Source organism: Hypanus sabinus, chromosome 12, assembly GCF_030144855.1.
Source record: "Hypanus sabinus isolate sHypSab1 chromosome 12, sHypSab1.hap1, whole genome shotgun sequence".
Lineage (NCBI taxonomy): Eukaryota > Metazoa > Chordata > Chondrichthyes > Myliobatiformes > Dasyatidae > Hypanus > Hypanus sabinus.
Window position 1 is genome coordinate 81,194,538 of NC_082717.1, and position 15,064 is coordinate 81,209,601.

General features: G+C 36.9%; 1 protein-coding gene across 3 annotated transcripts in view; it reads right to left on the reverse strand.

Annotated features, from left to right (window-relative positions):
- Nucleotides 1–15,064, reverse strand: part of kiz (kizuna centrosomal protein) — a 209,202-nt gene that overhangs the window by 124,348 nt on the left and 69,790 nt on the right. For all 3 annotated transcript variants that reach the window (XR_009515170.1, XM_059986274.1, XM_059986275.1), the window contains exon 4: nucleotides 11,995–12,087. Coding sequence is in view for 2 of the 3 variants with exons in the window: in XM_059986274.1 (XP_059842257.1) it covers nucleotides 11,995–12,087 (93 nt within the window). In the remaining variant the exon portion in view is untranslated. The remainder of the gene's footprint in view (nucleotides 1–11,994; nucleotides 12,088–15,064) is intronic.

Below are 15,064 nucleotides of genomic sequence, written 5' to 3' on the forward strand. Positions count from 1 at the left end.
TGAGTCAATTCTAAATCTGCCCGACTAGCACTCCCTGGATTCCAAGGGACCTAACCTTCCAGACCAACCTACCATGTGGGATGCTGTTGAAGTCCATGCTAAAATATAAATAGATAACATCCCCTGTCCTACCCTTCTCTATCTTATTGGTTACCTATTCAAAAAAAAACTCAAAAAGGTTTGTCAAACACAACTTCCCATGCACAAAGTAATGTTGACACCTCCTAATCAGGCTCTGTAGAAATGCTGGTAGATTCTGTCCCTCAGAATTCTCTAAAGTAACTTCCCACAAATGATCTTGGATTAACCATCCTGTAGTTCCTGGTTTGTCCTTGATCCACATTTTAAACAACAGAACAACATTACTTAGCCATCTTACAGTCTATGGGAACTTCACCAGTGGCTAATGATGAATCAAACATCATAAGAACATAGAAGTAGGAACAGGAGTTGGCCATCTGGCCCATCGAGCCTGCTCCACCATTCAATAAGATCATGGCTGATCTGACCATGGACTCATCTCCACCTACCTGCCATTTCCCTATAACACTTAATTCCCCTACAATGCAAAGGTCTTCACAATTTCTTCCCGAGCCTCCCACAAAGTCCAAGGATGATTTCATTCAGGCCCCGGGATTTATCCACCTTGGGCTATAAATACCTGCTCCCTGGTATTATGAATATCCTCCTAAACTTCTCTATTTGTTTCTCTTATCTCTTGAGCAACAATGATTTTCTCCTGTAAACATCAAGAAGAAATAGTCATTAAAAATCCCACCCACCTCCTATGACCTAATATATAGGTGGCCCTCCTGATCTCTAAAGGGACATATTCTCTCCATAGCCATTTACTTAAATATAGCTAGAGAACTTCCTGCAATTTACCTTAGCTACCAGATCCATCTCATACCCTCTCTTTGCCCCACTGACTTCCATCTTAAAAGTATTTTTAACCTTTACATAGTCACCTTACGTTGACTGAGAAGTCGATTCATATTAGCTTCAACATTGGCAATAGTTATTCTCTGCATAATTATTCCTGTAACTACGTCTAAGTAAATACCATGACTTTAGCTGCTTTTCAATCATTTGTACTTGTAATTTTCTTTCTCAGGCCTTCAGTTGTCTTGTCTGTTGGAGAAACCAAGGTCCAGAAGCCAAACATTCTCAGAGCACAGGGTGAACATCAGAAAAATTATTACCGCTTGACAAAATATCTGATACCATACTTTAGTTTTAGTCACACATTTGGATTGATTCTAAATGTCTCCTCTAATAGCCATATAAGCCACTAATGTGTGCACAACTGTTATTGTGGAAGAGAAGGCCCTCTAACAGTTTCTCAGTAGAATGACGACATTATGTCATTGAAAAAGTCAACTACAGCCTCAATATAGAAAAAAAGATCAGGTGCTAATTTAAAACCAATTGACATTACAGATATTAAGATAAACAAATGTAAGATATTTTAAAGATTAAGTGTACTGTAAAAGTACATGACAATATAGTTTAGGTTAGTCAGGTCTGATTCATGGTTTTTGATCGCTATAACTTTCTCTAATCCTGACATTTAACTTTTTCAGCCTATTCTTTTCTTGTGTGTTGCTTTCCCAAAGTGCATCTATGTAATTTGCCTCAGCTATTCCATGTGTAACAATCTCTGCACTAACTGATATCTGTGGCAGTTGAGGGCTAGACTGGACTGTAAAGTTACCCCCGAGCTTAGTTACATAATTTCTACAGTGAAGATGTTGGGGAATAGATTGTGGAGGTTCCGCGGGATTACTTCATGGTGGGCAGAACACAAAGAAAACAGTCACGTTCAAAATGGGCACTGATTAGGGTTGAAGAAAGAATAATGACTTTGAATTGGTTGGGGGGTGGTGGTGTGGGAAACACATCTAAAAAAGGACATAGAGCTGATAGGAGTTTGAAAGAGGACTAAAACTGTGAAGGTCAAGCCAAACAATGAAAACTGAACGACTCTTTAACTTTCCTCTTAAACCTGCAATTTTATTTCAGATTTGAATTACTTGTAGATTTTCATATACCTGGAAAAGGTTAACACATGAAATTAAAACATTATAATGCAAATGGCATTACGGCACACACTCAATGGCTTCCCTATGTGTCAACAATAACTTTCTTCCAGTCTTCACTTACCTAAAAATTATCCTCCAAATACAAAACTTAGTCCACCATTGCTCCAATCATCATCATGGTAAAAAGAGTTCCTTCTGAGATCCCTATCAGGTTTATGAGTGAGTATCAAAGAGCATTGGAGACTCCTAGCTAAGATTTTGGGGGGGGGGGGGGGGGGAAATACCTGGGTATATTCTGGTCACTAAAATCAGTACAGATCCAGTCTGAATAATTACTGCCCCAAGCAGTTAACTCTCAATCATCAACAAGTGACAAATACAGTCGGCCCTCCTTATCCGCGAATTCCGCATGCGCGAATTCAACCAACCGCGAATCATGAAAACCCAGAAGTGCTCTTACAGCACTTGCTGTTCGAGCATGTACCGACTTTTTTTGCTTGTCATTATTCCCTAAACAATGCAATATAACAACTATTTTACATAGCATTTACATTGTATTAGGTATTATAACTAATCTAGAGATGATTTAAAGTATACGGTAGGATGTGCGTGGGTTATCGTGCATCGGGATCGAAAAAAATCGGAAGTTCTCTTACTACGTAAGTCGGAACAGATACATTCGGTATTATTTAGCTTCAGTTAGTCAAATGTTTGTCTTAGTATATAGTACATATTTTACCTTTCTATACATATAAAACACTTAAGAATGTATGTTTCTGCACTGGGCTTGGAAACGGAATTTTCTGAGTTCGATCGAGTGACAGATCGCTCCCAAGTGCGCTCTCCACCGTGCCGGGTTGATGTAGAGGATCAAAAATCCAAACCCCCAAAACCCAATAATTAAACCACTGCGTTGCTTAGTAATAATTGTAGCTTCCATCGGTGCAGAGCCTTTCTCACTTTATCCTTTAAAATTGTTCCGATCGTTGACCGACGTAGCCTAATGCTTTTCCAATGACTGATGCCCTCTTTCCGATTGCTTTATTATTTCCACTTTATTTTCAATCGTGATCGTGATAATTTGCATGAACAGAAACACTGTGGATTCAGAGTTCTACCACTGGGTCCTAATGTCCACCGCACTGAGGCAGGTTAAATAAGGTCTGGGGTTCCGCTGGGTCCTGAGATCCACCGCATTGAGACAGGTTGAATAAGGGACTTGAGCATCCGCGAATTTTGGTATCCGCAAGGGGTCCTGGAACCAATCCCTTGCAGATAAGGAGGGCCAACTGTAGTGCCATCAACAGTGGTGTCAAGAGGCACCTATTCAGCAATAACTTGCTTGTCGATGTGCAGGAGTTTCTCAGGATAGTGCTCTAGGGTCTTGAGCTGCTTCAACCATGGCCTTCCTTCCATCAAATGGTCACAAACTGAATTCTATTCATGGCTACTCAGAAAATGTAGTAGCCTACATCTACATACAGAAGAACTTAAAAATATTCATAGCTTAAAAAGTGATAAATTATAGCAACCTCATAGTCCAGAAACTCAGCCCGACAATTTACAGTCGGAGGTAGAAGCTGATCAGAGGCTGGATATCCTGCAGTGAGCTGCTCAGCTCTTGTTTACCCCAGAGCTTCTCCAGTATTTATTACATCACATACACTAAGATACAGTGATAAACATTTATTTTGGTTGGCATCCAGACAGACGGATCATGCCATACACAATTATATGGAAATAGTGAAAAGAAAACAGAATGTAGAATATAGGGTTACAGTTAAAGAGGAAGTGTTGTGGTAGGGAAATAAAGTGCAAGGACCACACCAAGGTAGAATGGGAGATCAAGAGTTCATCTTTTAATGTCCGAGAGGTCTGTTCAAGAATCTGATAACCAAAGCTGCCCTTAGGTCTGATTGTTTATGATCTCACGCCTTTGTATCTTCTGCCCAAAGGGAGATGGGACCTTGATTATGGCAGCTGCCTTCTAGAGGCAGTGAAAACCGTAGGTAAAGTCAACGGAAGGACGGTTGGCTGGTGTAATGAATTGGACTACTTCCTCAATTCTGCAATTTCTTGAGGTATTAGGGAGTGTAGCAAGCTGTGACTTATCCAGATAGCAGTCTTTCTGTGGTACATCAGTAAAAAAATTATAAGTCACTAAAGACTTGTGAAATATCCTTAGCCTTCTGAGGAAGTAGGGACATCAGTACACTTTTTTGGTCATGGCCTCCACATGGCTATTAATAGTTTAAAAGAGGTAAATCAGAAGTTTGATTAAACTCTCCAATTGTCTAAACGAGTACCTGTGCTCTTCGTGTTATGTAGAATTCAGCCATAATGACTCTTACATTAAATGGGCATTGAAGGTCAAATAAAATATGGCAGAAAGGGTAGGCTTAGTAACAGAAAGATCAGTCTGAAAGGGGGAATGTACTGTTTGGCACCTTCTGCCCTGAAATGAACAATATTCATGAACATCCACACCAGCTCAGAACAAAGCAATACACATGACTGGTACACCATTAATGACTATAAACATTCATTCCCACCACCATCTCCAAAAATACACTCAGCTAAGCTAATCTGACAGCATCTCCCAAACTTTTGAAACAACTTTCCACAACTTGACAAGCTAATGTCATATAATTAATACAATACAAAAGTAAATATGAAAATGTAATGATCTACATTCAGGTCAAATTGTATTGGTGTAACTCTAGCCTAATAAGGTAGAATTCCATCTTTGTTATAAACAATATCATACAGTACTAACATTCCTAACAGAAAAATAAAATTGCATCCACACAATGAAAATGGGATCTCTTCCAAGAGAAGTCAACAGTAGAGTTTCCTTCATTAAAGAGTATTTCATTAAATTAAATACTTTATTAAAACCAATGCAACAATTTCATCATTAACATGTTCCCAGCATCAAGAGATTTAGTATAAGATTTTAACTTCTTGGATTGAATTTTACTGTTCACAATTTGTTGAAATTTTCACCAGTTTAATCAGAACAGATTAAAGAGTGTTGAGTGACACACAAAACAAATAGCTGACATAATTTCAAATGACATAACTGAGGAACAATATACAGGCATAATAACAGGTAATCAAGGATAAACCTTCAAAAGAATCAATAAACATTGCCCTGGTACTATTGCAACTTAGAGACTGAATGGGGCTCACACCAAATGAGCTGGCATCACACATATAATTATTTTGATAGCAATCCCAGCACCAAGGGCATTATGTGCAGACACCATGAGAAGAGTTAGAGGCTGGAACACTGAACATCAGCAGGAATAGAATGGCTGCCAAGGTCTGTATTTTGTAGCTAATGCTCTTCATGATAAGTGGGATTAGGCCACAATGACTCTTTCATTAAATGGGCATTGGAGGTCAAGTAAAATATGGCAAGAAGGATATTCCTATTGAAAGAAGGATCAATTTGCAGGTGGAAAAAATATTGATTGGCACAGTTGGCCCTGGATTGGCAAAATCATAAGGATGCCTAATATGTTATTAAAATAAATATAGGCATACAGCATTGCCAGCCTGAGGTACACTACTGCATATTGCATCATGTAATTTGTACTAGCATGCTCTGTTGCAGAAAGCCTAAAGTGTAGTGAGTTGGCATATTATATAAGCTATTATAATAGGCCTTAGTATAAAAACTCAAAATTACTGAATTCTTCCTAATTTACTCTGGAGCTGCTAGATTCTCCTATAGAAATATAATGACAATATATTCTAAATCTTTCAAATCAGTCAAAAACATAACTTAAGTCATTTGAAATGAACAAGTCATATGCAACACTTAAGGGGGTTTCTCAATAAAATAATAACCAGTCCACGGTTTAGTCATATTTCATCTCATCTTCTTGTTTTGTGATGGTCCTTTGCCACTATCTATTTCCTCCAGGGAATGGTTTGTGGTCATTTATATAAAATGAATACCTTCCCATGTAAAACAGTGTTAGCAGTCTTCAAATAAGCATAATCTTGAATTCAATCTTAGATTTACGGACACTACAACAAGTATTGTTGTGCATAATTATTTCAAATTAGAACTACTGCTTATAAGTATTAAGGCATACCTCAACTTTGCAATACTAGAAAGTTTCTTGATGTGAGATTTTCACATTCCTGTAACACAATGTGATGAAAAGCTGCATTGTTTACATGGAAGACATGCTTAATTTGTACACAAGATTATAGTCCTCTTATCATTGTTCAGTCAGTTCTTATTTTCATAATAAGAAGTATGGGTGATCAGAAAGAATGTGAACATATTTTGATCAGTCTGCATCATGGCTTTGCCCAATTTTGTAGCAAATCAAGCAATCAAACAAATGTAGGTCTTTTTATAATAATGCAGATTTAACCAAACATTTTTAAATATTACTGGTATTTCAGAATATTCAAAAACTTATATGAACATTTTAAATTATATAAAAACAATTAGAGCATGCAATAGATATTCAAAACAATTGTCAATGATATACTAGGTGTGGTGCAGACTAGATCACACCTTAGGCCCAGCCCTGCCAAATGTACAAAAGTATAGGGAGCAGTCTAACCTTGATATCAGGCATTAGGTGCCAAAGGCTTTTGTCTCTTATTTCTACCCCTGCAGAAACAGGGTCATGTCCCAAAGACAGGGAGGAAATACAGCTTGCCTTTAGCATATGTTCCCCATTTCACTTCCATTTTAGCCCACCTATAACTTGTACACTGATACAACAAACCCATTTATAAATTCGAGGAGGCGCACTTCACATCTGCCAGGATACAGTGAAGCCTTCATGACTCAATTTTACACTTTCAGGAAACTTGCTTCTTTGTAGCAGAACTGGCCAGCTCTAAGGTAGGTTGTCCATTTGTAAAATTTACTCAGTTTATTGCTTCTCACTGACACTACCAAATCTGTTGGACATTTCTAATGGCTGTCATCTTCATCTCACTGTTTTTTACATGCCCTTTCACTTTTTTCTTTCTAACTTCCCTCATTAATGTATCAACCAGATGGATTCATCAGTAATCCTGGCCTCATAGCTTTCAGAAATATGCCCTTTGGCCTATCCATTTCTTCCATCATCTTTGCAATTGAAAACTAAATTGTTTTCCCTCTTTTCTGAAGACTGAAGTCTTCAGTCTGAAACATAAACTCTTGTTTCGCTTCTCACAGACCTGAGCATTTCCAGAACTTTATTTCAGATTTGAAGCAACTCCAGTTTCTATTCATTCCTAAATAACTAATGTTGTAAGGATGAAATAGTAACAGAATTTTCATACAGGAATTAGATCAGTGAAGAACAAACTGAGCAGAATGTGAGCCAAGTATTACATTGGTCTGGAAGGGTTCATTCCAGTAACTTTGCACTGGAGCAGTAATCATTACCAAATTCATTCCAGAACAAATATGCAACATAAAGTACAAACAATCATGACAGAAATTCCAACACACAGGCATAGTGAAGAAAGATCTTAAGCATAAAGCCATCCAAATAGCCAAGGTGTAAAAATTCAAAATGTTGAGAAACAAAGAAACGCTGTTTGCATTTTAAAATATTGAATGACAGATTGCACATGAATTGATTCAGACTGAGGTTTCCAACACAATACAAGGTTACTTTAGCTGCAGTATCAGACAAGAACATCCTGTTCTACTAATACATTCCTCGATTATATTAAAATTAAAACCCCACAGGTAAAAAGATCCATCCATGGCCAAGCAAGGAGGTTAAGTACAGTATTGGATACTAAGAAATGACATATAATAACATTGCTGCAAAGTGTAGTAAGCTGAGGATCGGGAGATTTGAGAGAAAAATGTTGATAACCTTACACAAGAAAGAATACAAGAATAAATTGGCAAGAACTATAGAAATGTAAGAGGTTTCAAGGCAATTTAAAAGAGAAAAGAGCACAAAAATATTGTCAATCCTTGAGATGCAGATTAAATTACAATGAGGAATGAAGTTGAGACGTTAAACAATTGTTCTGTCTGTCTTCATTGCAGAAGACAAACAAAACAAACCACGGATTTCGTATCCGTGGAATTTAAAGAAACAATATTTCTAACAAGAAGATACAAATGAAAGTAAGGAAAATAAGGAGATTAAAATCTGAGTAACCTCCTGGACATCATTACCTGCATTCTAATCTTTTATAAGTATTCCATTTTTATTTATGTGTAACAGAATAATAAAAATGTTTATACAGCATTGACACAGTTTTATAAAGATGAAATATTGTGTTTTAGACTGTAGCTGGCAATGTGGTTAAGGCTGAACCAATATGCATTTGGATTTTCAAAAGGGATCTAATTTGATTATTTTCAAAATGTTGTGCATAAAATAGGCTCAGAGGGCAATGGAATAATGGATTGGTCTTTGATTAAAGGGCACAAATAGAGAATGGGAACTATTCTAGAATGTCGGTAAATGGATCTTTTTCAGTTTGACAAACTGTTACAGGTGAGGTGAATTCTTTGGGAGGGAGAGGCAATTAACACCTGACAGAAGGAACACTTCTATAGTACAGAGCATCCTAACAAGTCACTGCATAGTACAGAAACTGCACTGCAACAGACAGGAAGGCTCTGCAGTGGATAGTCAAAACTCCAACACAACACCAGCATAAGCCTACCTACCATTAAGAGCATATGTATAGAAAAAGAGTCAGTAGCATCATGAATGGTCCCACACACCTTGCTCATAGACTGTTTGCTCCACTCCCATCAGGGAGGAGGCTACGTATTATCCACACCCAGACCACCAGACTCAAAAATAGTTACTTTCTCTAAGCAGTAAGGCTGATCAACACCTCCATTCACTAACCCACCCCTCAACACCACACCCCCACCACCATTACTTTATCATTTCCTGTCAGTCAGCTTATGTACAGACAATGCTGGGCCTGGAGTCAATGTATGACATACAATCAATTTATGTACATAAACTATCTTATGATTGTATACTTACTGTGTATTTATTATTGTTGTGCCTGTGCACAACTATATGTCAATTAAATAAAACCCACATGTGGGAGATGGCTTTAACTGGTATATTCATATGGGGCAGGTTCATTGCTCTAAAAGAAATAGATCCATACAATACAATTATTGTGATCTTTATCTTATTGTGTTTATTGTTGTGCTGCATCTGATCCAGAGCAACATTTAATTCTCCTTTACATTTGTATACTGGAAATGACATTAAACAGTCTTGAACCTTGAATTAAACATATTGAAATGATATTTTATCCTTTACAGCAAAGGTGCACCACCTCTAAAGGTAAGATAATCTTGCTGCAAATTATGCAATGCCTTGTTGAGAAAGTACACACAGTAATGTATGCAGCTTTGATCTCTATTTGTAAGGAAAAATATGAATACAACTTTATGTAAATTCACAAGATCAATATTTGGAATCAGGAGATTGTTCTATGAGGAATGATTAATAAAGACTGATGAGAAGGATGCTGAGAAGACATTTCCTCATGTTAGAGAACTGGACAAGGTAAGACAGCCACAACTTTATTGAATGAAAGAGTAGGTTCAGGAAATGTAGGTCTGCTCCTTTGACATTCTTACTTATTTTAATTTCCCACGTGAGCTAACCTTTCGATTTTCTGGAAGTATTAATTTGTTAGCTATCACACTGTGACCCCTGCCACAAAAAAACAAGATAGAGTACTCATATTATCAGTTTAAACCTAGGTCTACTGGAAGTGAAAGAGTAGTGTCTAACAAAAAAAGTATTCAGTACTGTGTGGTGCAATTCAGAAGATAAAATATGAGAAAATATTAAATAAACAGACTAAGGTAACTAGTGGAAGTATCAAGCACAATTTCAGCAATCAAGGAAAGTGAGCTAATAACTCACATAATTAGTGTCAATTCAACATTTTGTTTTTGGAGGAATTTGTTTCCCTATTTAAATAGATATCATGTTCACTTATGGTGCGAGAACAAATGACTGTAACTCCTTTGGTTGACCCCGAATGAAGGAGCTAAATATAGTGGAGAAGGAATAGAGTAACAAAAATAAACAGCTGAAAGAAAAGATAACAGCAGCATGATATCTCCAAATCTACTTTCTGCTTCCAATGATGATCAAAAATGGACAATTCAGTCAATTGCACAAATTTGATTCCCTACTGAAAAAAAAAATTATTCCAAAGACTATCTGGAGTTGGGGGAGATCTTTTTATTTTTTTATTTGTTAGTAAAAGTGAAGATGACAAGTAATGTAGTCTCAAAGGAGATACATTGACTTTTTTGAGTAGACCTCTGGCTAATTCATCTGTTTATGGTTATACGTCTGGTAAATACCCCAAACAACATCAAAGAACCAGCAGCAGTGCACAGACCTTTTCCAATGACTGACAGAAAGAAGTACGTTTTCAAGGAAACACCAAGAAGTTTAATACTAAAAGTAATTCATGGCTTCAATGGTCCAAGTCAGATTAGCAAAACTACCAGGTCAAGTGAACATATTTCCAATCTACTGCAGTGTCATTCTATCCTATGTGTAATTGCACACTGATATGATTGTATTGCCTTTCTAATTCACCTTACTTTTGGGTTAAAAAAGCAATTCTATTGAAGTTTTTTATTAAATAATTTTAAAGTTCCACTGATTCTTTGGAACACTGCAGTAAAAAAATTAGGACTGGAAAACTGTAGAATAGAAATGCAAAAAAATCTCATTCCTGACTTAGTGTCAAGACCTGACTGGGAACTGAATGAATAATGCATGAATTAATGTATTAGAGCTAGTAGTCTGTAATTCCCAATAACATTTATTGAATCATTTACAAAAAAAAATTAACAACAGGCCTTCAGTTACCTGCAGTTAAAGTCATGAACATCAGTTCAAGATTCTAAAGCCCATGGAACCTTCAATGGCTAGCTACCTCCAGATGGAACGAATCTTGGAAAGGATGCAACTAAGCTGACATACCGATAAACCTTTATCTGACTCCAAACTTAATCATTCTAATGAATGACCCTTGATGCCAAAACCACTGCTTCTAAAATGTTTAAGTAAAATAATGGACCAAGAAGAAAAGAATGAGATTAGGCGTAATGACAAAAATTCAATCAACAAGTTGATTCTAAGGAAAAGAGGAAGGCTTGTGAAATCTAGCAGCTCGAAGCTGTTTTTGATGACCTAGTGATTGGCAAATACTACTCTGTGTTCATGGGTATAGAATTTTAAATGAATTGATATTCACAAAGAATATATATAATACAGGACTGTAGGCCAGGAAATCACTGATAATAAGAGATTATTATTACAACTAGTACAGCTAGTAGAGCCACTTCCTCATATCTCCAGCAACCTGACTTCAATCTTGCCTGTCATTGCAGTCAGTGTGGAGACTGCACGTTCTCTGTGACCCTATGAGTTTTCCCCAGTTGCTCCAGTATCCTCATATATTGCAAAGACATATCAATTGGTAGAATAGTTTTCTACTATGTATATCTTCTTAGTGTGTTGGTAAAACACCACTCCTGATTTCATATACTTTTCCAATCTTTGTTCATTTTTTAACCTGAATTTTGTAGAAGTAGTGGTTATCACATTGGCATTGTGTATCTTTTACCAAAGACTTGAACACTTAACAGTTCAGCTTCTTCTCTAGTGGCTTGTGTATTATCTTCTCATTCACCAAACCACCACATTGCTCAACATTAAGAGATAGTGTGACATAAAAAATGTTCCAAGTACCACAATGGTGAATCAACAATGGCATCACCAGATGTCAGAAAGTTTCCCATCTTCATCTGTGACCAACGCGGTACCAATACATATAAATCTATTGAATATGCTCAATACTTCTTTTGTAATTACAGTCCTCTTAACTGTCGCTTAAATGGAAACTATGTAATATATTTGATTTTCCTTTAATAAAAATAGCTTTCCAACATTACCTGTTCCAAGATTTCTTCCTTTTCCCTCCCTTGAGTTTTTAATTTCTCCCTCCAAACTGGAAGTAATATTTCCATCTGTTTTTCATATTCCATCTGTGAAGAAAATAATATGTAAGAGTTAACAATTTCATTTTTCATATATCAGCTGTAGTTTCTAGCCTTAGATAACTATTATGGCTGAGCTCCAGGTAATGGAATCACCTCCAAGTATGATCTTGCCTACGTGGCTCAGAAATATTGTGTTAGCAGTTTTATAAATGTTGGAAGTGGGTTATAACTTTGGTAACAATATGCAGTAGTAACATAAGTTTTCAACTTCAGTTAAATATTCATACCTCTGTCTGACTACTCTGGTAAGACAGTTCTAATGCCTCATGTCAATACAGTAATTGAACTCAAGAAAATAGAAGTAGGAGCTGGCCACCTTGCCACTCAAGCCTGCCCAGCCATTCAGTACAGTCAGGGTGGATTTATTGTTGGTCACAACTCCCCTTCTATGCCAGTTCTCTATAACCTTCAATTGCTCAATTTTTTAAGTATTTATCTATCTCCACTTTAAGTACTTTCAATGGTTTTGCCTCCACAGTTCTTTGGCTGGACAATTCCAGAGGTTCATCACGCTTTGTAAAAAGAAATTTTCTTTCAAAAGTTATCTTCTAATTATTTATATTATCTCTTATCTTGTAACTATGACCCCTCATCTGAGACTCACCCACTAGTGAAAACATCCCAGCATCTATCCTTAGGACTGACATGAGTCCGTAAGATCATTCCTTATTCTTCTAAACAACCAAACCTGTCAGCTCAGCCTCACTTCATTACTCATTCCTTTCTACCCTGGAACTAACTTGTAGCTAAAGGCAAGGTCATCTCTACCATAATCTTTGGGGGTGGCCCAATAACATTGTGGTTTACATAACACCATTATGTTCATTGTTAGCTTAGTGACCCAGGTTCAATTCCACCACTGTCTGTAACAGGCTTGTACACTCTCCTGTATGTAGGTTTCCCCTAGGAGGTCCACTTCCTTCCCACATTTCAAAGACGTGCCGATTAGTAGGTTAATTGATCACGTGTATATAATTAGGTGGTGTGGGCTCATTGGAGCAGAGAGGCAATTTCCATTATGTATTTCTAAATAAATAAGCAAACAAATAAGTGAAAAACTACTAGTTGCCTCTTATTAAAAGATAACTCCTAATTTTAAGTTAAACTGATTTCCAAGGCATGGTGCCACTAGCATTAACTTCCAAAAGTAGTCATGATGACTTTCTGACAAAATGGGAATGAAAGGTGTATTACTAGATTCTGTGCAATCCTCTGCATTGTAAATCATTCAAACAATTGTAAAATGATACAAAGCTTCTGAAATTTGAAAAATATCTTTAGTTTCTATATATCATCCTTTCTCATTTCACTTAAAACAAGTTTATCTATTGGTGTACATTTTTACCTTCTGAAAGCAGTTAACATATAAATCCAAATAGAGGAAATCTGTTGTTAAAAATGTACTATATGTATAATTAACATTAGATTTCTTAAAATAGAAATTAGGAGGCAAAGAGAGCCATGAAATATCCTTGGCAAGTAAGATGAACGAGAATCCCAAGACATAACATGTCTTTAAGCACTTCCGGTGAAAGAGGGTAACCTGAGAAAGACCAAAGGGATAATCTATATATGGAACTGGAGTATGTTGATAAGGTCATAAATTAATACTTTTCTTCTGTATTTACAAAAAGCAAGGCATGATGTAAGTTCAAGGAAGAGTATGTTAATTCCCTGGCACATGTCAGTATTAAGAAGGGGGAGGTTATGGACATCATGGAATACTCAAGAGCTGATAAATCCCCAGCCCTAAATGACAATAATCTCAGGTACAGCACGGGAAGCAGTGGAAATAATAGCTGAGATCTGGGTGAATATTTTCGCATCTTCATCAGCTACAGGGGTTACAGAAGAATGAAGGAAAGCTAATCATATTTCCATATTTTTCAAAGAGAGCTGCAGAGATGCCCCAGGTAAGTCCAAGCAGGTGAGCCTTAACTCGGTTGCAGGGAAATTATTGGAAACAAATACATATTTCAAAAGTCAGAGACTGATCAGGGATAATCAGCATACCTTTGTATGAAGAATATCCTGCCTCGCTAATCTAACTCAATTTTGGGGGGGGGGAGGAACAAAAGAAGATAAATGAAGGCAGGGTAACAGACATTACCTATAAGGCATTTGATGAGGTCCCACATGGTAAGGTAGTCCAAAAGGATGAAGTGCATGGGATCCAGGGTGACCTGGCAAATTTGATCCAGAATTGGCTTGTTGTTGGAAGGCAGAGAGTGGTGGTAGAAGATTGCCTTTCTAATTGTTCAGTGACTTGTGATATAACTCAGGGATTGGTGCTGGGCTCCTTGTTGTTTGTGGTATATGTTAACAACTTGGATATAAATCCAGGAGAAATGATTGATAAGTCTGCAGTTGACAGTAAAGTTGGTGGTGCTATGCATAAAGAGAATATTGCCCAGGGCCACACCAGTATACAGATCCTACAGAAAGTTATGCAAAGCATTTGCAGCTAGAATTTAATCCCTAAAAGTTTGAGGTACAGTATCTTCTTAAGTAAAATAAGCGTAGCATCTCCACTCTAAATAGTAAGCAGCTAAGCAATGTTGTTCAATAGTGGGAATTTGGTGTCAAGTCCATGGAGCCTTGAAAGTGGCAAAGTAGGTAAATAGAGTACTGAATGCTTGTCTTCATAGGTCGGGCATAGTATCGGTTGTCCTGGGTTAAGCATGCCCAATTTGTGGACACATCCTAGATGCAAATGAGCTCCCATGGTATTATTAAAATCAGAAGACCCAAGTACATGTGTTAGTTCCTGTGAATAGCAGAACAAGTTTCTTCTTTTTCTACAATTTCTTTGTAATTAGTCTAATGTGGTTTTGATGACATTCATTGCTATACTCTGGAAATACAGCATGGTTATCAAGTTACATGATTATTATGTATTTTCTAACTTATGGACAGAATTAACTGATGAATGTCTATAAAATGAAACCCAGTTGCCACCCTG